This window comes from Penicillium verhagenii, assembly GCF_028828195.1.
Source record: "Penicillium verhagenii strain IBT 33310 chromosome Unknown utg000002l_segment0_segment0, whole genome shotgun sequence".
NCBI classification, from domain to species: domain Eukaryota; kingdom Fungi; phylum Ascomycota; class Eurotiomycetes; order Eurotiales; family Aspergillaceae; genus Penicillium; species Penicillium verhagenii.
Genome location: NW_026643166.1, coordinates 414,312 through 440,993, shown reverse-complemented (window position 1 = coordinate 440,993; position 26,682 = coordinate 414,312). Strand labels below are relative to the sequence as shown.

At 47.4% G+C, this 26,682-nt stretch overlaps 8 protein-coding genes across 8 annotated transcripts; 4 read left to right on the top strand and 4 right to left on the bottom strand.

Moving 5' to 3' along the window:
- Positions 1-1,842: 1,842 nt before the first annotated feature.
- N7466_000163 (uncharacterized protein) lies at positions 1,843-2,577 on the bottom strand (the record flags this gene model as incomplete). The annotated part of the gene is made up of 1 exon (XM_057159561.1): positions 1,843-2,577. The coding sequence occupies one exon, from the start codon at positions 2,575-2,577 to the stop codon at positions 1,843-1,845; it is 735 nt and encodes a 244-aa protein (XP_057025809.1).
- Positions 2,578-3,200: 623 nt separating this feature from the next.
- Positions 3,201-8,342, top strand: N7466_000162 (Glycoside hydrolase superfamily; the record flags this gene model as incomplete). Its single annotated transcript, XM_057159560.1, has 8 exons — positions 3,201-4,673; positions 4,748-5,248; positions 5,329-5,538; positions 5,617-5,715; positions 5,786-6,598; positions 6,716-6,899; positions 6,976-7,102; positions 7,223-8,342. 8 exons carry the CDS (start codon positions 3,201-3,203, stop codon positions 8,340-8,342), a joined length of 4,527 nt encoding a protein of 1,508 aa, XP_057025808.1.
- A 1,827-nt stretch (positions 8,343-10,169) lies between these two features.
- On the bottom strand, positions 10,170-11,771 carry N7466_000161 (uncharacterized protein; the record flags this gene model as incomplete). Its single annotated transcript, XM_057159559.1, has 1 exon — positions 10,170-11,771. The coding sequence occupies one exon, from the start codon at positions 11,769-11,771 to the stop codon at positions 10,170-10,172; it is 1,602 nt and encodes a 533-aa protein (XP_057025807.1).
- A 1,328-nt stretch (positions 11,772-13,099) lies between these two features.
- N7466_000160 (uncharacterized protein) lies at positions 13,100-13,531 on the bottom strand (the record flags this gene model as incomplete). Its single annotated transcript, XM_057159558.1, has 1 exon — positions 13,100-13,531. The coding sequence occupies one exon, from the start codon at positions 13,529-13,531 to the stop codon at positions 13,100-13,102; it is 432 nt and encodes a 143-aa protein (XP_057025806.1).
- A 2,518-nt stretch (positions 13,532-16,049) lies between these two features.
- On the top strand, positions 16,050-17,895 carry N7466_000159 (sugar porter family MFS transporter; the record flags this gene model as incomplete). The annotated part of the gene is made up of 4 exons (XM_057159557.1): positions 16,050-16,170; positions 16,226-16,779; positions 16,841-17,171; positions 17,231-17,895. 4 exons carry the CDS (start codon positions 16,050-16,052, stop codon positions 17,893-17,895), a joined length of 1,671 nt encoding a protein of 556 aa, XP_057025805.1.
- A 1,101-nt stretch (positions 17,896-18,996) lies between these two features.
- On the top strand, positions 18,997-21,049 carry N7466_000158 (hydrolase; the record flags this gene model as incomplete). The annotated part of the gene is made up of 8 exons (XM_057159556.1): positions 18,997-19,025; positions 19,116-19,842; positions 19,940-20,100; positions 20,166-20,246; positions 20,307-20,430; positions 20,493-20,621; positions 20,690-20,783; positions 21,042-21,049. The coding sequence occupies 8 exons, from the start codon at positions 18,997-18,999 to the stop codon at positions 21,047-21,049; spliced, it is 1,353 nt and encodes a 450-aa protein (XP_057025804.1).
- Positions 21,050-23,029: 1,980 nt separating this feature from the next.
- Positions 23,030-23,425, top strand: N7466_000157 (Helicase C-terminal; the record flags this gene model as incomplete). Its single annotated transcript, XM_057159555.1, has 2 exons — positions 23,030-23,035; positions 23,084-23,425. 2 exons carry the CDS (start codon positions 23,030-23,032, stop codon positions 23,423-23,425), a joined length of 348 nt encoding a protein of 115 aa, XP_057025803.1.
- Positions 23,426-23,463: 38 nt separating this feature from the next.
- Positions 23,464-26,015, bottom strand: N7466_000156 (uncharacterized protein; the record flags this gene model as incomplete). The annotated part of the gene is made up of 2 exons (XM_057159554.1): positions 23,464-25,705; positions 25,777-26,015. 2 exons carry the CDS (start codon positions 26,013-26,015, stop codon positions 23,464-23,466), a joined length of 2,481 nt encoding a protein of 826 aa, XP_057025802.1.
- Positions 26,016-26,682: the final 667 nt, after the last annotated feature.

Below are 26,682 nucleotides of genomic sequence, written 5' to 3'. Positions count from 1 at the left end.
CCACGGATGGGCGAGATGGACTAATTTATAGACGTTACAGGAGTCCATCATCCTGCTTTCGAGAACCGACCAAGAATATTACAGGTCTCTGGTGTGTCAATGAATGGCCGTGAAATAATACATACAGTACGAAGTATGGTCGCAATCCATCCTTTGCCCCGTAGGCTCTAACCTACTTAGCAATGAATGGCTGCTTGAAGGATGAAGCCGGATCCGAAGCTCCCAAGCGACGAACATAGATTCTCGTTTTCCATGTGGCGTTCTCTTCTAGTGTCGTCTAGTGAGACAAAAGTAAGATTCAAAAATGATTTCCTTCCTGTTCAGGTAAGCCTTGTGAAGCTTTCGCTAAGCCTTTGTCATGTTCTTGTCGGAGTGGAGAATCCCGTGCTAAGCTTGTTCGCCCAGAGTTCGGAGATTCACCCAGAGCGACAACTCGGCAAATCCCAGGTGGATGAAGTGGGCCCCTTGGAGGGTAGAGCCGCTCCAATTTCGCTTATAACAGAGGTGGCTTGATTATTGGCCTGCGCCCAGATCGGAAAGACGGCATCTCCGTAAGGTGGCCCCGATATTTGGGATAACCTCAGATTTTCAGTGCTAAGACAATTTCAAGACCAATTTAAATCTACATAGAAGCTTCACACCAATATTCACACAAGGCTTTGAGTGGCTGCAGGTTAAATAATAATTTAAAACGACAGAGCGAGCGACCAGACGCTCGTGGGGATGGATTCCTTCTGTGGGCTAACCCGGGCATATTGGAAAACTCGAACCGTGAGAATCCTGAAAACCCTGTGAACCCTGAGAACCCCGAGAATCCTGAGAACCCTTAGAACCCTGAGAAAACCCTGAGAAAACCCTGAGAAAACCCTGAAAGGCGAATTGCACGGACCCTGCGTTGCGCTAATCGGGTTAGACAACTAACTAGCGCCTTACCCGAATACTCCCGGGTAAGGCGTTAGCCCTTCTCTTCGAAACACGGGGGATTTGCATTATCTGCAAGTTAGAGAGCGTTAAGAGTGATGTTAAATTATAAGTAGCGATATCCTGCCACTGTAAACAAAGATGATAGCATGGGTAGTCAAATTATTACGCACCTTTTTTGGGTAGGAGACCTGTCACCTGCGCGTGATATACTGCATACTGTATTGCAAAAGAAAAATACTTCTGATAAAATTCCTTTTTCGAAAAAAAAAAAAGAAAAAGTACAAGAAAAAACTAGCAAACACTAAAAATGGATCCCATGACACATCTGATACTTTTAGACAAGATAAATGCAGAATAGCGTGCTGAACACATACTCCCTCGAGATTAATTGAATAGGCAAGGTTAGGCCAACCAGGGATTTGGACGGTAGGCGAGCGACTGCCAACATTTATTGTAATTAGCGGAGCAAATTTTTTTTTTTAAATTAAACGAATACGAAAAGTGATATGAGAAAATAGTGCAAAATGGAGTAAAAAATGAGGGAAAAAACGAAGAAAAAAAGGGGTTAAAAAAAGAACAAAGAAAATGGAATTTGAAGTTCGCAAAATACGACACATATAATGGAAATGCGCTAGATGTAAATGTTACGACAAGTGTCAAAGTGGGCGGTCCGGCCACAGCTCTACATATAGGCAAGAATAGTAGGTAATAACCTGAAAGGACGACATGACCAAGGATAGCAAAGGGTATCAACATTTGAAAAGTCAAGATGATAGAAAAAGCTGTAATGACTGTATTACGCTCGGGTACAAAAAAGACAAATAATATAGCACGGTCGCACCCTAGGGAACGTGAACAAGACCAGCGGCCCTGTCCTTGATTTAGAGAGAAAGGCGTTTCCAACCCTCTGCTCGCTCCTCACCCGAGATAAACCAAGTTGGTTACCGTGGCCAGCAGCATCAACAAGACCGGCGCAGCGGCCATGCGTGAGCGACCTGCAGAATTGCTGGCAGACGACGAACTAGTCGGGCAGGTCACATTCGCATTCTCAGGTGCAAGGGCCGAACAGGCGTATGCAGTTGCTGAGGCGTAAAGACTGGCGTTGGTTGTCGAGTTGATGGTCACGCCGCATGGATTACTGGTTGGAGTCGGACCGAGGTGACCACAAATATCATCCAGGGCCGTGATGTTCAAAGCAACTGCTCCCATTGCGCCACATTCAGCGTCAGAAGTGGCGGCCACTAGATCAGGTTCCTGGCCCGACTTATCGATAGTGAAGACGGTAGAACCTCCTCGGGTGACAACGTTGTAGTTATCAACGTTGAGTGCAGAGCAATTGTAGAACTCTAGATCCCACGTTAGGGTCCACTGGCCTTCTGGGTAGGCCATGGTGTTGACAAAGTCTGAAAGCAGAAAAGGTTCACTAGACGTGATCTCCTCGGTCAGCTCAAAAAGGCCTCCGGCGACGGAACCAGGGGAGCTACGGCTGTTGCCTTCCCACAGGTTCCAGGTGATGGAGGCCGTTATCGGGAGAGCCAAGCTTGGATTCTGCAGCGCCCACACAATGGGCGATAGCGCCTGAGGAGTATAAGTCGCATTGCGTGGGAATACCAAGTCCACCTCAAAAATGCCGGGGTTGGCAGTAATCACCATCGTGGTTGTTAGGCCAGCAATTGATACAAGCGAGAAATGTTAAACGAGTGTAAGCCCCAAATGTGATCGAAGGAGTGGCAAGGGCACCTGGAAGGATCAGGCACAAAAGGGTGGAAAGAGAAGGGAAAACATAGAAATGCTTGACTGGGGACTTCAAGTTTAAATGGTTGGGACGTAAATATGAAAGTTAACCGTACCGTACCGTATAGACGGAGTACAGGGACCGGTATTTATGCCACTTTAGTATATCAATTAGTGTGCCTTAGTACCTTTTAGTGTCATCCTTAGTGCAGGGGCCGTACTAGTCTTAACTAGGATCTATATTTGCCTCAAGTTCTCGCAGGCCTTGGAAATGTTCGCTCTAACTCGGAAAATTCATTTCCACAACTCCGTAGTGCTCCTGGCGACGCGAAGTGTCCCCACCAATTCTTCCATGAGGATTCATTTGCTGATTTAGTTCAGATAGCGAGTCGACCGCGAGCCTATAAAGCCGATTGATTTATCCCCCATCATGGAGAAGAATAAAAAGCAGAAGACTCGGCATTAGATGTGCTAGTCTTCTATCCATTCATTTCTTTCCCTTTTCTAGTCCTGACTTGTGCTGTGGAATTCCACTATAGCGCATGTCGTGGTCATCTACTTCGCTTTCGTGGCTGAAGCCGCGAAATGCGTTCCTCACTCTCTTTTATGTCACTCTTTTGACTCTTTCTTTTTCAGTTGATTCATCTTCCGCTATCTCGGCACCAGTCCGGCTCCCTGCCAGTCCTGGATATCAAGGCCGATCCAATGCGTGTCCCACTCGATGTGCAGTCTCGGGACCCAACCCAGCAAACTGGTCCATGTACCACAACTTCGATCAATTGGCCTCATGTCGAGAGTCTCTCTTTTATTCTTTCTCCTTCCTCGACCCGGTTGATGATGCTAGCGTTGGCCATCACATCTACGCCTGTACCTCGTTTGGCCCGGATTGGGGAAACCTGCCGGCGAACACAACAAATCTCCTCCTGCAGTCGTCAGACGCTCCGGAACCCGTGAATGGTACCTATCAGGTTGGATACTGGCCCGCCGCCTCTGGTTCTCCAGTTTCAGGTTCTTTAGGCACGCTCGCTAGTCAGCTCCGTCAGTACTTGGTTAGAGGATTTGGCCTCAGCGACAGTCCAACAATTCTCTTCGCCCGCTATGGCTCCACCTCGGTCGGTCTCTTTATCGGTCAAGGATTGGAGAACAAAGGCATTGGAGAAAATGTGCTGTCAACCTTGGAAAGTTCAATTGCAAATGCCAATGCCACCAATGCCGCGAGTGTAGCGATGCAATTCTGCGAACCTGGCCAGACTTCGCATCACGTCTTCGGTCTGATTGCGACAGGCAATGGAACTTTCGCTCCCATACAGGATGCCCTGTCCTCATGGTCGAAAGCAAAATGTCTGACATTCCCGAGCGCTCACAACATCACTGCCGAAGTCCCACTCGTGAAGCCCCTGTTCAACGCCTCTTCCGATCCTCTCATTGCTACTTCCACTCGTCCCTCGATTCCCTCCGCCACCCCAGCTCATAGCAATACGACCTCCATTCGAGGCAGGACACTCACCCCTCGATCTACCTGCTCTACTACAGTCCAGGTCGTCTCGGGTAATTGCTATGATTCTTTGGCGTCGGAATGTGGGATCACGGAAGCCAACTTCCTTGATTACAATAACGTCACGAACAGCGATTGTGACACTTTGGTGATCGGTGAACACTTCTGCTGTTCAGCCGGAACGTTGCCAGACTATGCTCCTCAGGTGCAATCTGATGGTACTTGCGCGACATACACGATCCAGTCTGGTGATAACTGCGAAACGATCGCCGCTTCATACGGTCTGACAATGGATGAGCTCGAGGATTTCAACGATGACACCTGGGGTTGGGCTGGCTGCAGCCCCCTCTACGCGAACACTATCATTTGTCTGAGTGAGGGTACTGCGCCCATGCCGGCCGCTATGGCCAACGCAGAATGTGGACCACAGGTTCCCGGAACGGTGACTCCCCCGAGCGGGACGAACATTTCCACACTCAACGAGTGCCCTCTAAATGCCTGCTGTGATGTGTGGGGTCAAGTAAGTGCAGAACCCAGATTTGATGGTTTAGTTGACACCGTACAATTAATCAATGTCGCTGACAACGCTTCTAGTGCGGTATAACATCCGACTTCTGTACTGACACCAGCACCGGTGCCCCCGGAACGGCGAAAAATAATACTAACGGCTGTATCTCCAACTGCGGCACCGACATTGTGCAGAGTGATGCACCTGCCACATACAGGCAGATCGGCTTCTTCGAGGGTTATAACTTACAGCGACCCTGCCTCACCATGGATATCTCTCAAATTGACCTAACTGCTTATACTCATATTTACTTTTCTTTTGGTGTCCTTGACTCGTCTTACGAGGTCCAGATCCCCAACGACACTACGACCGGCACAACATACGAGTTCGGCCTGTTTACAAAGCTTCTAGGCACAACTCGTGTCTTGTCGATCGGCGGCTGGTCATTTTCCACTGATCCGAGCACTTACATGATTTTCCGTGATGGTGTCACTGCTGCCAACCGGTTGACGATGGCCACGAACATTGCCAACTTCATCAACGACAATGACCTTGACGGCGTCAACATCGACTGGGAATATCCAGGAGTACGTATTACTTCCGTCGTCGCTTTTCATGCCTCTTTCTGTTGGGATCATCTATTGACATTTCGATTTTCGCGGCTTAGGCAACTGATATCCCTGGTATTCCGGCTGCTAGCTCCGATGATGGTACCAACTATCTTGCCTTCCTTGCCGTGTTGAGAAATCTTATGCCCGATAAGGAGATTACAATTGCGGCTCCAGCATCATACTGGTATCTGCAGGGCTTCCCCATCAGTGAAATGGCCGAACTGGTGGACTACATCATTTACATGACCTACGATCTGCATGGACAGGTATGGCATCCATCTATTTAGATTAAACACGCGATTTATGACGATGAAGACTAATATGAAGCCTTTCTACACCTGTAGTGGGATTCCAATAACCAGTGGTCGCAGGATGGGTGCCCAACAGGTACCTGCTTGCGTACAGACGTAAACATCACCGAAACCGATGGCGCTTTAAGCATGGTGAGTCCCCTTGAATTACACATGAGGATTGGTGGCTAACTCTCCATTTTCTTCTTCTTTTTTTCCAAAGATTACGAAAGCCGGTGTTCCCTCCAACCAGGTTGTGGTCGGTGTTACTAGCTATGGACGATCGTTCGCGATGGCCGAAGCAGGCTGCTATGGACCAGAGTGCTTATACTTGGGATCGGCCGATGACTCACAAGCCACCCCAGGAGAATGTACTCAGACTGCAGGCTACATTGCCAATGCTGAGATCTTGGCAATTATTGCAAACTCCAGCAGAGTCAATCAGGACTACATCGATGTTGACAGCAACACCAATATCCTTGTATATGATGACACTCAATGGGTTGGCTGGATGAGCGATGGTATCAAATCGGAGCGAAAATCGGTCTACCAGGGCCTATCGATGGGTGGCTGGACTGACTGGGCTATTGACTTGCAGGAATTCCAAGATGTTCCTCTTTCGTCGGACTCCTGGACCATGTTCATTGAAGATGCTGTTGTGGATGTTTACTCTTCCGAAGGTAATCGAACTGGCAACTGGACTACCTTGGACTGTTCAAACCCCGCTGTGACAGATGCACTATACATGCCATGCGCGCAGCGCTGGTCGGAGCTCGACGCGTCCAATGCGTGGTCAGACGCCTTGACTGTCTGGCTTGATACAGATGAGCCAGAACTTGGAGACTCTGAGCCCGAGTTCACTCTATCTATCATGAATACCCTTCATGCTGCGGAGGAGATGAACTGTGGACAAATTGCTCCGGCAGGTTCTTGCTACACCACTGAAACTTGCGCTTGGTTTGAAGGTTTCGGTGACGATGGTGGCTCAGGCCCTGCGGCGATGCTCATCTACGACTCTTTCACCATTATCAACAGTGTAAGTCTCTTCGGTGCCGCCCTAGGCAAGGGCTAATGGAAGGGAGAGGAGTTCAAGCCCCGGGTAGGGCGCAAGTCCGTATGAGAAAGGTAGCTGACATACAATCTTGTCGACCAGGCATACTCACAGTTCTATCTCGCTATCAATGGAATCGCGGCAACATATATCGACAACCAGCTTGCAGAATTTGAAGACACTTTTGCACCGGTTCCTCCAACCGAAAGTGACGCGTGGCTGGACATTCTGATCGACTTGCTCGGTCTTGGTCTCACTGCGGTTGCTGCGCCATTCTTCGACGGAGGTAAGCTCCTTATTTGAATTTATTTTTTTACTTGAGACCTTCAGTCATTCTATTTGCCAATGCTAATGCCTTATAGTCTTTGGAGCCCTACCAGCTCTTGAAGCGCTAGGGGATTCTGGTGCCCAAGTTGCCCAAGATATGACGTATTCTGCCATCGCTTACGGAGCTTCAATTGCTACCTCTAGTCTACCTGCCGGGGCTCCGTGAGTAACATTCCCCCTTTTTATCACATCATAGGCTCAAATGAGCATTCGTGGCAAACCCACTACGAATGTGCTGAGCTTATATCGAGGAGAGCAATTTCGCTAATGGGTTTCGTACAGTGACAAATGGACAGCCGCGTCTCAAACGAGTTTCACCGCCACTATGGGCTCCGTACTATACGGCTGGTCTGCTGCCGCGGAAAACCAGCTCTACACGCTATTCAACGGATCTTCTGCCTCTATTACCCTCTTGACAACTCTCATCAGCGATGGCAAGCTCATTGAGGGCAGCGGCGCCTCCCCAGAGACTGGTTACGACCCCACAACTTCAACAACCACCGATGTCGAGGGTTTCATTGGCACAGCTTTCTTCGGATACGCTATTCCGGCTTTGTGGACTGCCGCTGGTACTGCGGCTTTCGTCATCGACTCGGGCTATGCATGCAGTGCACAAAACCCATTGACCGACTACATGACCGACTCCACCCAAGAGGCCACATATGCATGCTACAACGACAACTTGTACTATCTGGTCTACCCTGACGGCACGTACGAAGGTTGTACCGGAAACGATGAGGAAGCATGCTCTCAAAGTTACTTCACTGCTCCACCAGGTCTGGACACTCTCAGCAACGCCACCTGGGGAGGCATCACTCTAGCCAACCTTATCGAAGGATCCGTGAACACATATGTCGCCAACGGCAACGCGAACGGAGGACCTGTCGCCGATCCGGTAAACGAGGACACACTCAAGGACTTAGCGAATCGGGATATTACTACTGCCGGTTACATTCGCCTGCCGGTCTGTTCGGCGCAAGTTGCCTGGGCTTCCTGGTCGACTCCATCACAGTCCAACTCCTCAGCCGCCGGCTACCCTTGCAACCCTCTGCAAGGTGTGACCAAATGCAGCTCTTACACTTACGAAGATGAGACCACATCCGCTTCTCCCTCCGTATCTGATTGCCAGACCCTCATGAGTAACATTGCGGGCACGGACGGCGAATGGACTACCGGAATCAGTGGACAGCGCGCAATTGCCACCTATGGCACCTGCAAGTTTGGCGTCCAGAATGATGGTGTTACCGGTGATGTTACTTACTACACTGGTAGCCAGGACATTGTCACCCTTGTCACCGAGGCCATTTCGCTGTATGAATGGGAAGGTCTCGTTGGTGCGAAGGGATACATGGAGTGTGATGGCGATGCGGGCAAGCAAAAGGTGGAGTGGGGACTGTATTAAACAGGTACTATACTATTTTGACTTATATATAAACACCAGCTCAAAATGCTAGACATTCACATATGCCCGTAACCACGGGCAGTAATACATAGAATCAATTGTGACAAATGTTGGCTGTTCCAAAGATTGACTGCACATGTTCAGTGTTAGTGTAAATAAATTCCAATATGAAGTTATGTAATGAACGACGAAGAGGCCGTCAATTGATCTCCAACTCGACATGTAGCGATTTTACACTGCCTTGTCTTACATTCTTCGGCGGTTCAGATACTAATTGATATGATTGGTGCTCGTAGTTAAAAGCCTAAACTCAAAACCTGCCTACCACCTTTATTATTCCGCACTCACCCTTCTCGCCCATTCCTCCCCTAGATTTCTGTGCCTCGAATTGATTTTTTTGCTATATATTTCACTCAAATGGTACGTCTGGTACATACGACCATAGGGTGTGGAGAACAGGGCTTCCCGTCCGCTCAGATTACTATTACATTACGTTCTCGCCCTCCTTCCTTCATAGACTCACTCCTCATGTTTCTTCAGGTTATGAGCCCTTGTGCCAGTCGATTCAATCTAAAAATTGATCGACTGCCCCGATCCTTCGATTTACGCAGTTCCCCAGTGTTCCTTGTTTACGCCGGCCGGTTCCCCACGTTTTCCCCCGCATTATAGGCAACCCCTGTGACGCACCCCGGTCTTTGCAGCGTTCCTGCATCGCATCCCTCGTTCGCTGGTCTTTTAGATCGCACACCCCGTTCGCTGATCTTACAGGTCTTCACTGATCTTATAGATCCTCGTTCACCCTGGTTTGTGCAGTATTCCTGCATCCTCCCCCCGCATTACAGGCGACCCCTGTGACGCACCCTGCTTTTGCAGTGTTCCTGCATCGCAACCCCCATTCGTTGATCACTTGGATCTTTGTTCATATCAACCCTGGGGATAGTTTTAGGCTTCGCCACGGGTTTACTGTTTCCCTAATGGTCATTTTAGGCTTTGACCTCGGGAGTCGTATTCAGATTTGAAGGGCTCCAGTTGGGTCAACCGCCCCACATACTTATTATTGTCACTAAAGGTCCAACTTGACACGACAAGTCACAACATATCTACCAAAAAATGGAAAAATGAAAAAAATATCTAGCAACTCTTGGCCTTCCCATTCCGTTCTAGTGCTCACCCCTCGCCCCTTTTGGATCACTGAGGAGAATTGAGTGCGCCCCTGATCAACTGAGGCGGTCAGTGAGCCTTATGTCATCACACTTGTCCTCACGAGTCACAAGAACATCTCCATTTGATTACTAAGGGCAATCAGAAACTGAGCGATATGGGTCGAGTTGAATAAAACACGACACGCTAGCTCGGTTCTGGTGTAATTTCTACCTTCTCTTCACCCGGCGAGTTTTGACGCCATAAAGTTCGCCACTAACCTTGGAATCTGACACCTTGCCTCTGGACGTGAGATGTACGTAGCAAAAATCAGCATAAATAAGAAAAAAATTAGGAAAAATTAGGAAAAATTAGGAAAAATTAGGGACATTCAGGAAAAAAGAAAATACCAGGTTTTTTTTCACCCTAAAAAACATACCCCGAATACCGCATTTCAACAAATACAGTAGAAGCTTCGTATTCTGATGGTACTTGAATATATGGTATGATCGGCAGAAAAGTTAAAAAATCTATTAAAGTCTTCCAAGGCTGTCAGGACTAGCATATGGCCTGGATCCATGGATGATGCTTGATTGAAAGAAAATTATCTTTATACATAGGCGGGATAAACATACTTCACCGCCAAGAAATGAGAATGACACTTTGTCCACTTGTAGTAGTAGTACACTATAAGATGTCGGTGGGACAGGCCATCACCGTCACGGTTTCCGTATGGGAGACCGTAGAGAGACTCGTCACCTCAATTGTAGTCACGGGCACAGGCTCTGGCCTTGGAGGGGCGCGGATGGGGTAAACGGTTGTGTATGCTGGTACAATCTTCGTATGCGTGGACGTTGTTTTCTGCGGGCCCGAGCAGCCATGGAGAGCTGGTGGACAGCCAGCCACTGTGTAGACTTGAGTGGTGTATACCGTGGAAGCGGTCAGAGGATAGACGGTGGTTGTGGGAATTATCAGGGTTGTTCTCTGTGTGGTTCGCTGTGCTGACCGACAATTGGGAATTCGCGATGGGCAGCCGTAGATTGTAGAAACACTGGTTGTGTAGTGTGTTTCTGTTGTTTCAAATGAGCTGCTTATAGGGCTCGTGTCGGTCTCGCTTGAAGTGGGTATGTTGTTGTTGATAGGAATTCCCGAAGAAGACTGATATTGAACAGACGGGCTTGAACGACTAGCGGAAAAGCCCGTGAACAAAGCTGAACTGGCAGGAGACGGAAAAAGAGAACTGGATAGAGATCTTGCGGGCTGAGAGGAAGACCCCTGTGTTTTCGCAACACTGCTAGTAGCCAGGGCAGTTGAGAAGGAGAGCGGGGTCTTGATCAAAGATTTTGACATCGATGGAACCAAAACACTCCTGGAAGCAATCTTTGAGGATGGCGACGCGGAGGAAGATGACTGTATATTCGCAACACTGCTAGAAGCCAGGGCAGTCGAGAATGTGGGTGGTATCTTGATCGAAGATGTTGACATCAAAGGAACCACAACACTGCTGGACGCAATCTTTGAGGATGGTGATGCAGATAAAGAGGATGCTATAGTAGGTTGAATTCTAGAGCTCGGCACAGATGATGACGATGATGATTCTGTAGAGGCTAGAATTCTAGAGCTCGGCGCAGATGATGATGAGGATTGTTGAATCTGTGTTGAAGACGGTAGTTGGCTTGATAGAGAAACACTTGCAGCGCTAGTAGCGCTTACGCCAGGAGTGGTCGAAGTAGGAGACGGGGTCAAAGTGATAGTCGAAGTATAAACAGTGGTATATTCCACTGTCAATACATCCACCGCCGTACTTGTCGTCACTCCCGTGACCGTTGCCTCGCACGGATTAGTAGTTTTAACCAACATTACCTCATCATATGAGACGCCAACCGAGGCTGTCATGCTTCCAGCCGATAGATAACACAACATAACATTGGCGACGGATGCATAATTAATGCCTGCGCAAGCTGTGTTCTCCGCACAATAGCTCGCACACTGACTATACGGGACGCTCACGTGTGAGGTGATCAGTGTACCGCTGTGTAGCCAGACCGAGGAGCACAATTGCTGGTAGTATGTTGAACCCGACGACCAGACCCCCGGGGAGCAGGTTGTGATAGCCGGGGCGCCCGAAGCAACATTGCAGGTGGTGGTGGTTCCCGTTGTCGTCAAAACGCTGGTTGTAGTCTGTGAGACTGTTGTGAGGGAGGTACTAGTCACAGTCGCTAGAGAGATCGCCGCATTCGAGGGCGCGAGCAGGAGGAATGCCGAGAGCAAAACGAAAGGAAGTCCCATCATGAACCACGTCCCCTTAGACTACGGAGTACACAGCCAAGAGAAAGCAAAGTAAAAGCGGACAAAGTGAAGACTAGATTGAGGCATTGGCTATTAATATCTACTATCGAATCTCGGTAATTTTGACTCCGTTCGGTGAAAGGAGTGGTGGGCCCTGAAACTATTCGATAGTGCTCAAAAGATGGCAATTCCGACCGACAACTCCACCCGATAAATTTTAACCGAATTATCTTCGGAGTACGGAGTACTTCTATCCAAATGTCGGTCATTTTGACTGTATTTTATGAGCCACAACTGGATAAAGCAATGAATTCGCCCTGTGCTACCTTGAAGAGGACAATATCATCTCCAACACTGTGATCCTGGGCATCGGATCACACAACGCAAGTGGGCTCAAAAAAACCCATGACAATAAAGATCGAGTTTGGCAGCTCGGCAGCTGTACGCTTACGGAGTACACCGTGCTTCTGAAGTAAATAATAGTAATTCAAACCGAGCTGAGAGCCAGGGGGAAAGATCAAGAAAAAAACAACAAAGAAAACGCAGGTCCCAAGCAGGACCAAGCTTTCTAGCAAGACGCTAACCCCGATATGGGAAGGTCCCGCCACGCGTCAAGGCTTGGCTGTAGCCTGTACCTAGAAGGGGGACTGCAAACCTGGAAGCCCTAATATTAGTTGTCAACTTGTCACGGAATAAATGCCCCTATCAGCCATACCGCATTGGGGAAAGCTCGAGATGTGGTGACGGACATGCGTTGATTGGACATGAGCAATGAAAATAGTGACTAAGCACACTGAGCAGTGAGCATTAGTCACTCATCACCTGACTTTCCTGATTTTAATTTTGATCACTGAGTCTGAGCCTCAGCGCCTGATAAAAGCGGCATTGGCCGTTGGCCAAGACATGAAAGCCCCACCCGTCAGGCATTTTCCGGTCTATATAGGTGCATACAAGTCTGGACCCTTTCTGCTTCTCCGCTGAACGGGGTTTTTTTTATAGGCGCTTATGTATATGGAAGGCCAAGCTTGACTTAAAAGATTTTCAGCCTTCAATGTTAAGACCAGTGGGGAAGAATGAGTCTACATAGCACGCTAAAATTGGACCCTTTTTTCATTTCCCCCTCACACATGTGCAGCTAGTTTCTCAACTTTCGATCCACATGTGCAAAATATCCTTCGCTTGATTGTATCGCTTGGCCCCGTTAAACCTCTGTACTGCCATCCTTCGTGAGCCTGAGGCCACTTTGCAAGATGTCACGGTCGAAGAACTTCATGTGTTGTCTTCCATATCAAAACTTCAAAAGTACCCAAGTAGTCACATGTACAGCATCAACTCCGGTCCTCCATCAGTTTCTTTTCCATCTGTTCCTTCATCAGTCTCTTTTCCTTCTCTTCCTTGAACTTCCTCATCCAGAAGGCGTTAGGTAGCGACATCCGATCTTTTAAACCTATACGCGAGCTCCCGTCCGAGATATCAGTATCATATCCACCACCAGTACCAAAACAGCTCTGCCTCTTGATAGTCGTAGTCCGGCACTTGTACGCTTTATACTTGACAGCGCTGTTCTGCACCTTTCTTTTATTTTCCATCTCCCCCAACCATGGTTTCACTTTCTCTCTCAAAACCTGATATACTGCGGTGTAGAAGTGAACTTCAAACACCTCTAGGTTCTCATTCGCCTCGACCATAGCTTCAATTCCATCTAACCACGCATGTTGGATGTAATTGTTCCTATCATTTTCGGAGACTCCTCTTGGCATTTTAACCAAAGATCCTAAGCTCGGACAATCAATGTAAATCCGGATATGAGATAGGGAGAACGTCGTCCCTAGAGCCTTCCATAAGGAGTCGTATTTTGCTTTATTGCGACGTGACACATGTGGTTGGACATCTGTCCCCAGTCTCCACCAGAAAGTCAGACGTCGGATAGCAGGCAGACCCAGGAAGGGAATCTGGGCGGGAAAAGTGTTGCATATATCTTTTTGGTTTGTAAAGCGGAACTCATTACTGCCATAGAGAATCAGTAGGCCTTCGGTGTATCTGCTTCTATCATTAGTGTCATCATTTTCTGAATAGTCCCTGGTGTATGAATCGCACGGTAGAATTCAAGATAGGAAATATTATAACTCACACCTTCCAACACGAGAACAAAAGCCCAACATCAATCCACATCCCCCAAAACACTGCACTAGAACGTGCATGACTTCCATTTAATGGGCAATAGTCCCAGTCTACTCTTTCGGATTGTGAATAGCATCCGTACGAATAAACAACCCAACTTTTCGTTTCTTCCACCCAGTCACACTGGTAGTGCAGGGAACGGTTTCCGAAAAGGAGCTCGTAGATAATGACTCGGATTTCTGGGGGAATGCTAAAAAATATGCTTTGGGACTGGGAATTGATGGAAGAGTGACAGGGGTAGGGCTTCTTTTGGTGGAAATTGGTAGCTGAGTGGTTGTTGGATTTGACTCCTGATTTTGTATTTAGTATTCGATCATTTGCGTAGTGTTGGGCTTCTTACTTCGCTCTATGTACCGTTTCAGAAAGTCGAAGGGCATGGTTTTGGCCAAATATTAGTGATGAAAGAGATGATGGAGAAAGCTGGGGACGATATGGAAACGAGGAGTCTGACTCCTGAGGCGCTTACCTAGAGGCTAGGTGTTTATAACTGGGCAAATTTACTAGGGTAATTTTGGTATCTCTAGGGTACCCTGGTAAACTTACAGTACCGACCTTGCCCAGGTTTGAGATAACACCGTGTTCCAGCCCGATAACATCACTCCGCTTTAGATGAACCCTGCCGATAGCTCCGTTGACAAGCCTAGAATCACTATTGCCTCAGTCGCGATGAGCCGGCTGTCAACGCGTTTTTCGAGGACGTTGGAGTCAACCTTGGAAGGAATCAGAACCACTACCCCTTTTCTTCGCCTTTTTACACTAGTTAACTATCGAACGTTGTCGTGACTAATGACTGCTACGAGTCTACGACCACATCCAATGGGTTTGACTTCGCTCATAGGGGTCGAATTCCTCGTACAGACGAGTGCAGAACAAAATCACTTTTGCTCGTCTTGTCCATTCTCCTGCTGCAATTCGTAGAATTATTGCACTTAAACATTTGAATCTGTGACGAATACTGCAGGTGACAAGAATCGAAGACAAAATGAAAATAATACCCTGACACGGTTGGGTACATGAGTGTACCCGTCTGGGGGCTTTATCAATCACAAAATATGCCATCATTACGGCAAATGTGCATGTTCAAATGCCTACATATACGGTTTGGAGTAGAACCTCAGGAAACCGGTTTCCGAAATTTGATCATCTTCAAATGTTTCTTGTTACGGACATGCATGTGGAGGCTCGGATGCGTCTCTACTTGGAATCGGTAGCTTTCATTTGATTGTTGGCTGATACCCTTGGCTTCAAATGTTTCTCCTTGGAATTCAAAACATTTCAAATATGTACCTAGAGATATCAATTATATAAAAACACAGCCCAAGAGTAAACAAGGAGTTCCGTCACGTGCGTCTAGACGTACGTGCTTAGTGTCCAGATGTCAATTGTTAGTTTCTGGGATCGTTGAGCAACGATGCGCCCGGGTTAGCTTATACCCATTATGTTGTGATATCCGAAGACATGGTTTGAGCGGCTTCTTTTTTGATGATCATTTTGCGCAATATCAGCCACATCTTTTTCCTCCGACCGTCGCATTTATCTAAGTGTAAGCTGATAACAAAAGCAAGAATTGCCGATCATAGGAATCCTCCGACTCTCCCCTTACTTCAACCTGAAAAGTGCCGGATGTCGAATTGAAACAGTCTTATCTTCATTTTCGGAGCGACTCAATGTCTTCACTCGGCCTTTCAAAGTGCGTTTTTAGGATCTACGCCCGGTGGAAATAATTCAAGCCAATATGATTGGTGGGCGATAGAAGAAGAGGGGAAGGTTTTATCGGAATTCACGCCCGAGAGATCGCCCTGCCGAAGTGGCGCCTCTGGAGTCCTGACTCTGGGGCCCCCGTGGGGAAACACGGTATGTGTGGGGAAATATTGATGTCAGCAAGGAATGGCTTGCTGTTTGGGGTGCGTATGTTATAAAAGCAGAGCTAAGACTTGATTGAACGATGCTATTTGGATTCTTGAATAACCAATTCAGAGTTCACGCCAGTGGCTCTCCAACAAATTCATTTATACTGCTCCTCCAGGTTGTTTGACTTCTACACTTTTATCATCCTATTCAGTCTATTTTTTACCACCCAATATATTCTCTTAGACGATGCGACAACCAAAGTCCACGTCAAAGCCGTCTGGAGGGCTTCCAGAGTCGGAGCACCTGGAGACTTCAAGCCCTTTGGCTGCGATGCATATCGCAGAACGCAGACCTTATGGACCATCAGGTAGAGTTAAAGGCGCGTCGTTTATACCCAGCCACTAACAAATCTTGTATCCTAGGATTTGCCGGCGCTTTCTCCAACAGATATGTCTCAGCGTGTGCTGCATTCGCTACCATCGGTGGTGCGATGTTTGGCTACGATCAAGGCGTTATATCCGTGACTCTGACAATGGATCAATTCCTCAAGAGCTTTCCCGAAGTTTCCAGTAGTGCCTCTGGAGCTGGTTTTCAGAAGGGACTGCTCACAGCCATGATTGAGCTTGGAGCTTTCTTGGGCGCGATGAATCAGGGTTGGATTGCCGACAAGATTTCACGAAGATGGTCCATCATGGTGGCTGTTTGGATCTTCATATTTGGATCTGCCTTGCAGACTGGTGCACAAAGTTTCTCTATGCTCGTGGGTGCCCGGTTTGTCGGAGGCATAGGCGTTGGTATGCTTGCAATGGTTGCGCCCTTGTACATCTCTGAGATCGCCCCTCCTGAGATCCGCGGAACATTGCTCGTCATGCAGGAGCTCTCAATTGTCACCGCTATTGTTGTCGCTTTTTACATTACCTATGGTACCCGATTCATTCCCAGTGAATGGTCCTGGCGCCTTCCCTTCCTTATTCAGGTACGGTGCTCTCGTTTTCCACCATCAATTGTTACTTTGTCATCACTAACTGGCGTTCCAGATTATCCCGGCGCTCCTGCTAGCCGCTGGAATCCCGTGGCTTCCATACTCCCCACGTTGGCTGGTCAGCAAAGGTAGAGATGATGAAGCACTTCGTGTTCTCTGCAAGCTGCGTAACGTTGAGCCGACCGATGAACGAGTCCTTCATGAGTGGATCGAGATCAGATCTGAAGCCGTATACTGCAAAGAAGTCAGCAGGGAACGACACCCTAAGCTTCAAGACGGGAGTTACAAAAGTCGGATCATGCTTCACGTTTGGAGCTATCTCGAATGTTTCCGAAAAGGTGCCTGGAAGCGCACTCATATCGGCATCGGACTCATGTTCTTTCAACGCAAGTCTTCAAGGAACCGCATTCTGCTTCGTCCCAATAACTAACTTCTTGGTTTTTAGAATTTGGCGGTGTCAATGCGATCATTTATTATGGCCCCAGTCTCTTCGAGGGAATGGGCCTAGATTACGAGATGCAGCTCAACATGTCTGGTGTCATCAACATTTGCCAAATGGTCGCTTGCCTGGGGTCCCTTTGGGGGATGGATCGCTTCGGTCGCCGCCCACTACTATTCGGGGGATCCATTTGCATGGTTATCTCACATTTGATCATCGCAGTCCTAATGAGCCAATACCAAGACAGTTGGCCGACCCACACTGCTGGAGCATGGGTTTGTGTTGCATTTCTGTGCTTCTTCATGATCACGTATGGTGGCACATGGGGACCTATCCCTTGGGCGATGCCGGCTGAGATTTTCCCTTCTTCTCTGCGCGCAAAGGGTGTATCCTATGCTACCATGTCGAATTGGCTCAACAATTTCATCATCGGACTTATAACTCCGCCTCTTGTACAGAACACGGGTTATGGAACATATGTATTTTTCTGCGTCTTCAGCCTGGGATCTTTGGTTTGGACTTGGCTTTTTGTGCCGGAAACTAACGGACGCGCTTTGGAGGAGATGGACCAAGTCTTTCAGGATAATACGGGAGAACACGAGCAGAACCAACGAGCTCGGATTGAATCCGATATTGCCTCCCAGGTTTATGCTCACCACATCGTTGTTTGAGGGGATGATTATCTGCATAACGAACGAGAAAATATTCACCCCTCCAGTGTTTAGCAATCAACTCTATCTTCTCACCGCTATATTTCAGGTAAATTCTCTATATTAGAATGGATTGGAATCGAATACCGGACTTGCATCCTTTGGAAACCGTTTGTTGCCCTAGTGATGATAGGCCAGCCTGAATCGATTTTGAGGCAGGCCGCAGGTGTACGGAATTAGTAAGCTGTAATCCGTGCCTTAATTCTACAGAGCAAAAGCGGTGAGGAGCCAAGGCTTCAATGTTCGGGAGAATTCTCGGGCCACAGTTGGTCTAACCGCTTTGGGCAGTGAATTGCCAAAGGCACCAAAGTCACCGTCCCTAACCACTAAACACCAAAATCTATCTCAACTTTGGTATCAAAAGCTTCACATTCTCAATGGAGTGGTCTCCGGGCATTTTATTGGTCAGTTACGAGGTTTCTGCCTTGCGGCATAGCCCTCACTTATCAGATTGGCAACCAGCATTTGCGGTCCCACATTCGAATCCCCTTACTTCCACTTTTATTTTTCTGCATTGGCCAGATGAGAAGTCTCGCTTTCTTCTGCTCACATCTTCATTTGAAGTCGTGCCAGAAATGCGATCATGCATATTTTGTGTACTTGGGTATTTTATACCATGCAAAACGGGTACGCAGTCTATGATCTAAATTATATCTACTCGTCGTTGATTAAATACGCACTGCACGTGGTATTGCAAAGCTTTTGTCGTTTGTAATATCGGTTGCCGGGTAATGTACTAGCGTCGTGCGGCGTTTCTCTTTTTTTACTCCCTTAACTTCAAATCTTATCAATTCTCCCAACAAGACCCTCAGTCAAGCCACCACATGCCGCGTACTCCGTATATCCGTACTAGTACCAGAAGAACTCAAAAATTCGGAAACCAAAACCGACTGACCAATCAGCCACAGAACTCCATTCCCTAAACAAACAACCAATCGAAAAGGTGAGAACTCCCCACGACCCACAAAAAAACCGCCAGGTCCCGCGTAGTAGGAAGCTGGAAGCTGAATCAGTGCTCTAGTATCAGAAGTTAGAACACACAAGACCCGTAAAAAAGCCACCATGTGCCGTGTGTTCTGTAGCGTTGGGATGTATGTACTAGCACTAGCGGTGAGAATCAAATACCGTTTTTACTCCACCCAGGGCTCTTTAATACCCCAGGACCCTCTAATAAAATTTAGTCGCCATCCAAATGCCGGTGAAGGTAAAAGCCGTGTTTTTCTCAACATGAACCCTCTTTCTTATATCTCTCGCTCACGGAAAGTATCGTTTTACCACTCTTCCACCTCATATCAGCTCGTGCAGAAGAACGAAGACACCCCAATATCTTTAGCCGAGCTGTGTAAAGAATGTACCCCACCATTATGCTCATTAAGTCCCTTGCTTTTCAATGGTCACCTACAAACCGCCTGGACTCAAAAAGCGGCATGTTACACACCAGTCTACTACAAACGGAAAATATTTGACTCGAATCATTCTTCTTACGAAGGCCAATTCTCTGTCGATTTCGTGGTCCCTCCCTATGTTGATACTGGAGGTCACTCCGAAACCAACAACACTGAAGATCTGCCGCCTCGTACAGAGCTCTTCGAGGCTGAAGAGGATGTGAAGTTCTTATCAGCAGACGATTCCAGACCAATCCTTCTTGTGCTCCATGGAATGTCCGGGGGGTCCAACGAGCCGTACATACAGGATGTTCTTGCTGCAGTAGTAGCACAGGAGGGGGGCTGGGCGGCTTGCGTTGTTAACTCCAGAGGGTGCGCCAACTCCAAACTAACGAGTGGCTTTCTTTATAATGGACGATCCACCTGGGACTTTCGGCAGGTCGTAGATTGGCTGAAGGACAAGTTTCCGAATAGGCCGCTTTTCGGAATTGGCTTCTCGATTGGAGCAAATGTTTTGACTCATGTATGTGTTTCTCTCTCCCGAAAAGGGAATTCCCTGTAGATTATATTGTATTATGGTGCGAAGTGACGATGCTGACTGTCACGTGGCGGTGGGGCAGTATCTAGGAGAAGAAGGTAGAGATTGCGCACTCAAAGCCGCTATTATGGTGTCCAACCCGTGGAAGCTGGAAGTCGCATCGCATGCCCTTCGACAATCCTGGATCGGGAAAGAGATTTATTCGAAAATACTGGGCCGTAACATGAGAGATATCGTCGAACGGTACTTCACCCATCTGGTGACTTTGAAGCCGAGATGCAAAGACAGAAGGCTGACTTACTTCAAAGACATATTGATATGATAACGGCAATACCCACAATTGACCGAGATTCTATTCGAAAAATAAAATATGTTCAAGATTTCGACCGGTGAGTGGCAACCTTAAGAGCTTATTGGGGAACGCGCAGCTGATCCATGTATGAGTCCAGTATGATCCAGTGTCCCACATGGGGCTACTTGACAGAAGATGCCTACTATCGAGATGCCTCCTGCGCCGATGCAATGCTTGCTATCCGGATCCCATTTTTGGCAATCCAGGCAGAAGATGATCCGGTAAAAAAAGTCCACGGAGACGGCTTTGATATACATGTTATGGACTAACTGAATTCGTTCAGATTTCACCTAAACATGGAATTCCATTCGCGGAATTTGCTCGAAGCCCCTTCGGAGTTCTATGTATGACACCTGGTGGAGGCCACTTGGGTTGGTTCGAAGCAGATGGTGGACGGTGGTTTTTGAAACCGGTACGCAGACCCACATCCCTTCATGTTGATCTAAGATTTTTCATTAACAAATGCCGTTTAAATTCTAGCTTACAAGATTTCTTGACAAGATGCTAAATTCAGTCAATCTGGAAAAGTCCACGGAGCTCAACAAAGATCTTGATGTCAACTTTGATACGACGGGTAGGCATTCAAGAGAACGGTCATTATCCAACAATCCGGTGAGGGCGTCAGAACATCGGGTAAATATGGCAAGGCTATGAACATTGAATTCATGCGTCAAAATTATATAGAAAAAACAACCTCACATGTGCAGTGAGATGAGCTTCAAAAATCTATATTTTGACATTCAAATTTTCAAATATTCTAACTAAATCATCGGCCGAATTAGTACCTCGAACTCGAAGGAAGATCAACTACTAACTATTGCTCAGTCTCCAGATGTCTGATCCTGACAGTAAAAAAAACAAAAAACATACAACAGTCAGGATTCGCATGTGGTCACCCACCATACTACTAACTGACCGGCGTGTGGCTTAAGTACGGCTGAGCGGACGGGAAGCCCTGTTCTCCACACCCTATGGTCGTATGTACTGGATAAACTATTGAGAAAGTTCATATAGTGCAGGCCTAGAAAAACTATTAGTGAGTAGATACATATGGTTTTCGGAGGGCAACTGTGAAACATTTGAATAAGCCTTAGCTCAGGTGAGAATCCCGCTAGTCAGTATAACATTCAAAGAAAGTTGCGTCTTCTCCTAGTCAATGGGGATTAGACATAAATACATATAATTAGCTATGTAGCTTGCCTTCGCCGATATATTGCATGAAGGGGCCCTTCGTTTTAACATGAAACATTGGGGCTTTTCTCCCAAGTCATATGGAGCCATTTAGACTGTAATGCGGCGGCCGATACCCGCCACCCCTGTGCCATAACTCAACATTTGAATCTCAACTTTCAAACCGGCAGAAAGTAAATTACGCGTAATTCCAAATTCATATTTGTTATATTCCTCTAAGTCCGCTCAGATCACTACGCGCTCGCTTAATCCTATTTTATATTCCGATTTACATAGTAAAAAGTACTAGTATGTTTTAAGCAGGCCTTACATTAACTTGGAATCAATGATTGAATTGTAGTCTAAATAATAGCGTAACTTGCTCTTACTCCCTCCGCAACTACGGGGGCCGATAACCGCCACCCTACTGCCATAACCCAATTTCAATTTCTAACTTTACCGCCCTGTTCCCCGCCCGTATTATATTTATCACATACAGGAATATCTTAAGGGATTTGATCTAAATACGGGTCACTTTTAGAATAGACTTGAGAATAGACTTGAGAACAGACTTGAGAGAATAGACTTGAGAAGAGACTTGAGAAGGGACTTGAGAATGGATTGATTCGAATGCTATTTATGTATCTCCAAACCGCCAAACAGCTGAACAGTACCGGCAATTTGCTCTACGGGTTAAACCCAGACTCCCTAACCGGGATTATCACAATAAAGATCCCAAGAGCATACCTGGAGAGTCTTAACTCTACTGAGATCTGGTTTTCACACGATTGGAAAGAATTTGTCTGGCATAATCAGCGGGGCGAGAGAACACCCTCCAATCTTGACTGGTTGAACCACCAGGATCTCCTCAAAGGCCATATTATGACCGGGGCCCAGAGCAGGCTTAATGAAATTGCATTTGAGAATATTGATAGAGAGATCAACGAGGACCGTGTTTTGAAGACACAGATTGGCCAGCAAAAACTCAAGGCCATCCAATGGGCCTTTATATCTGAGTCTAAATGGGCTGGAATAGAAAGACAGATCAGAGGGAAAGTCCATGTTGATCTATACCAGCCCTCTTCCCACATTGAATAGTCTTCAGCATCCGATACTTCTTTTTTTTATTTGCTTGTTATGGCTTTTTCAAATATTCGCTTTTGTTACAAGGGTCCGGAGCAGTCAAAGCAGACTAGCGTGATATTCAGCCTGCATTCAAATCTTATAAAGACCCTTCCAATCCTTTTTTTTAACTTGCTCCGTTATACAATAGTAATTACTCTAACAGCCGTCACAAAATATGACTAATAGGCCAAGCAGTACTAATAGTACGCCCCGCTCCCGGGTGGAGAAGTGCGGCTCTCGCAGTATAAGATCTACATTCACACATTCCACCTATATCGTGCCTCTCCCTACCACTTCTATAGTCTTTAATTCAATAGGAGAATCTGCAGACAGGATAGTTTTGGCCAAAAAATTTTAACTATAAATAGAGGTTTCTCTGTCTCCGTAAACTTTCTTTCTGTTTTACCCCAACTTTTGAATACCTTTCATCCCGTCATACACACAGGTATCTCATCAAAGTTTGACGGCTGTCAGAATTTACGCTCTGAGCAGCTCAACGCTGCTTATTCACACAAGTCGTTTGTGATGCCCGTCAGTATATTCCTCTTTGCTGGTATTTTTAGCTTACACATTGTTTAGGCATCTTTCCTGAACATCTCTCCCGAGGACAACCCTTCACCAACAGTTCCAATGACAGCCAACCGGGCACCGCATGGTGCCGGAAAGATCAGTCGCCGAAATTCACTCGAAGGCTACCATAGCATCAACTTCACGGCAGAGTCAATGAGGGATCTCGATGGATCCGCGGCTCGTCTTGCCGGTGCGATTGGTCTTGATACATGTCACCAACTTCATCAACTCTTCTCCAGCGCTTGTCCTGCAACCCAAGACGTTATCGCCAATTTTGTTAAAGACAGGCAAAACGACGATGACAATCTTATATACATTTGGTTTATTAATATCTGTCAAAGTCAAGTATAATACAAGTATTGAAGGCGAAATGAAGAAAAATCTGTTGCTCAGAGAGTAAATTGCAAACCTGCGACGAGTCCACACAGCAGGCTTAGACCCTTAGACAGAGTGCTCATCTGTGAAACCGAGGCACCAGTGTAGATAGCACTGCTAGAGCTCAAAGTCGAAGATGATGAGGTAGAGCTACTAACAACGACCGACGAGGAAGCAGGGGCGTAAGTAGGACTGGCGATGGTTGCGATCTTGGGGCTCGACTTCAATGGAGCAGAAGGAGCCGGTGACATAGACGAAGCAGAAGAAGTGAATGTGCTGAAGCCGATAGCTTTAGTAGTGACGGCAGTGGATGCAACTTCAACGGAGACGCCCGATTTAACGGTTTCAACAACTGTATCAATGGACCCCTCAGAAGATGCACTTGAAAGAGAAATATCCTCTGAATCAGAACCAGAAGATGAGCTGGAGGTTGAGCTAGAGCCTGATACAAAGGTCGAGCCCGTTTTGATTGTGTTTTCACCGGTCGTGGCAGACTCGGATTCAGCTCCAGAGTTTGACAAAGTCGACCCGGACGCGGGGATAGAGCTGCTGGAAGAAGAGTCCGAATCTCCAATGGAAGAGCCAGAGGAAGCACTGGAGGTTGGGACTGAGCCAGAATGTTCTTGGGCGGTAGAGCTGGCAATAGCAGATTCCCCATTTATATACACTGTAGTGCCAACGGCTACAGTTGTAGTGGTAGCATGGGCAGTCTTGGATCTTAGTGGGCAGTCAGTAACTGATGAAGGGCACTCATAGATGGTTGACACGCTAGTGGCGTAGATTGTCTCTGTGGTGAGGGAGCCAGCCTGGCTAGTAATAGTACTCTCAGTGCTAGCAGCATTGACCCCAGCTGAGTAAACCGTAGTTCCAACGGCGACCGTAGTAGTGGTAGCGTGGGCAGTCTTGGATCTTAATGGGCAATCAGTGACCGAGGAAGGGCATTCATAGATGGTTGACACGCTAGTGGCATAAATGGTCTCCGTAGTAAGGGAGCCAGTCTGACTAGCTCCAGCTGGGCTTGCACTTGCAGATATGGTTGAGTGTCCGGTAGAGGTGACAGGATAGACCGTGGTTCCAGCAACAAGAGTTTCGGTTGTAGTGTGAGTTGTCTTCTGAGTCAATGGGCAATCAGTGACAGTCGATGGGCACTCGAGAATTGTAGAAACGCGAGTAGTGAAAATTGTCTCTGTAGTGATTTGTTCACCAGAGTCAGGACCGGTTCCAATCTTGGCAGTAGCAGTAGCGGCAGACTCGCCAGCGGTGACAGGGCAGATTGTGGTGGAGACAACGACGGTTTCGGTAGTTAGATAAGTCGTGCGTTGCGAGGCTGGGCAATTGATGACATTCGAGGGACAAGCGGTGACAGTGGCTGTGCGAGTAGTACAGATGGTTGAGGTAGTGCTTTGACCAGAGCCAGAGCCAGAGCCAGGAGAAACAGCCGATGTAGTCGGGGCAATTACAGGAGTAGACGAGCTCAAGCTGGCCACAAGAGGAGTCGATGTGGGTCTGACGGTAGATGAGCTTGAGCTGATAACAAGAGGGGTTGAAGTGTGTACACTGGCAGAGGAGCTTGAGCTGACTTCAAGAGGAGTCGATGTGTGTACGGCGGCAGATGGGCTTGAGCTGATAACAAGAGGGGTTGAGGTGTGTACACTGGCAGAGGAGCTTGAGCTGACCACAAGAGGAGTCGACGCGTGCACAGAAACAGATGAGCTCGAGCTGACAGCGAGAGCAGTGGAAGTGTGCACGGAGGCGGATGAGCTCGGAATGACCACAGCAGGAGTCGATTTTTTCACGGTGGCAGATGAGCTTGAGCTGAGCACAGCAGGAGTCGATTTGTGTGTAGCGACAGATGAGCTTGAGCCGACCACGGCCGGAGTTGAAGTGGGGACTGCGACAGTCGTCGTTGTGCAAACTTCTTCCTCATATGTCACAGAAACGGCGTCAAGGTAGAGGTCCGGATAGCCACTATTGCAGGACCCAATAATTTGAAGAACCATATAGCTACCTGGTAGAGTAATGGTCTGCGATACTGTAGTCCATTCATCAACGTCGCTGGTAATTGAATCAAGATCCAAGAGATACACAAGCTCGCCATTTGAGATATAATCGGCCTGCAAGTCACAAGTATCACCATCGTTCAGGGTGAACTTGTAGTCGAATGTAATAGTATACTCGTCGCCTTGCGTCACATCGTAGATATATTTCTCGAGCCCGTATGCAGTGTAACCGTCCGCGTCGTCGGCTACTATCTTACTATATATCATCGAACTTGTCAGCACCAATTCCCAAGACTGCACTATCTGATCTAGATGGAGAAACTGTACAGGTAGTATGAGCCTTCGGCCGCGGAGGTCGCATCGTCCACGACACCACTGCCGGTCCCGAACGCAAGATCATCCCAGGTACTAGTTGAACCAAGCTCAAATCCACCATTGGTCATAACATTCACCGCATTCACCGTACAGCTAGTACCACTCCCCTTCGTAGTGCCACTTCCTGCTACCGCCAACACGGGGGATAAAACCAAGGCTAAAGAAGCGAGTAAGAGGCCTTGAGAAGGCATTTTCATATAAAGTAGAACAAAAGAGTGGACAAGGGAGCAAAGTCTCTCCGTGAACGAGGGATGTCCGCAGTTTGAAGGAAATGGATTGACGGTGACTGCGACAAGAAAGAGAAGAATTAAAAAGGGAGGGGGAAAAAAGGGAAAAATAAATATTATGAAAGAGAGGGTTTCTTAAGAAGAGAAGTTGAGGGTTTTGAGAGGGTGACTAGGTTTCTACTATGTATACGGAAACAGATGTTTAGAGCGGCATCACCGATTTCCAAATCGCCACCAAGTGGATACGTACCGCCACAGCTCCTCCTTTTAGTGGTTCACAAGGGCGGAGCCTCAGGGGCTGACTGTTTGATACCAATCATTTGATTCTTAGTACCGCTCTATATTTCCTTGTTGAACCCGGATTGTTCTTACGATATGCCGGGACTAATTTCTCAAATCGCGCTTCGAAACAAGGTTCCTGGGGTCAAGAATCAATAAGAGAGTATTTGCCCCATTGATTCATAAATTTGATATCAGCCAATACTCCCTCCGGTCGGGTCGTTAAAGCAGTTCCCTGGTTAATAAGGAAGAAATGTCGCTGAATAGGGGTGCATATTCATAAAATATCCTCCTCTGCGCCCGTCGTTCCAGCCCGGCAAAAATAAGCGACCTTCGGCTCTCAAAATATTTT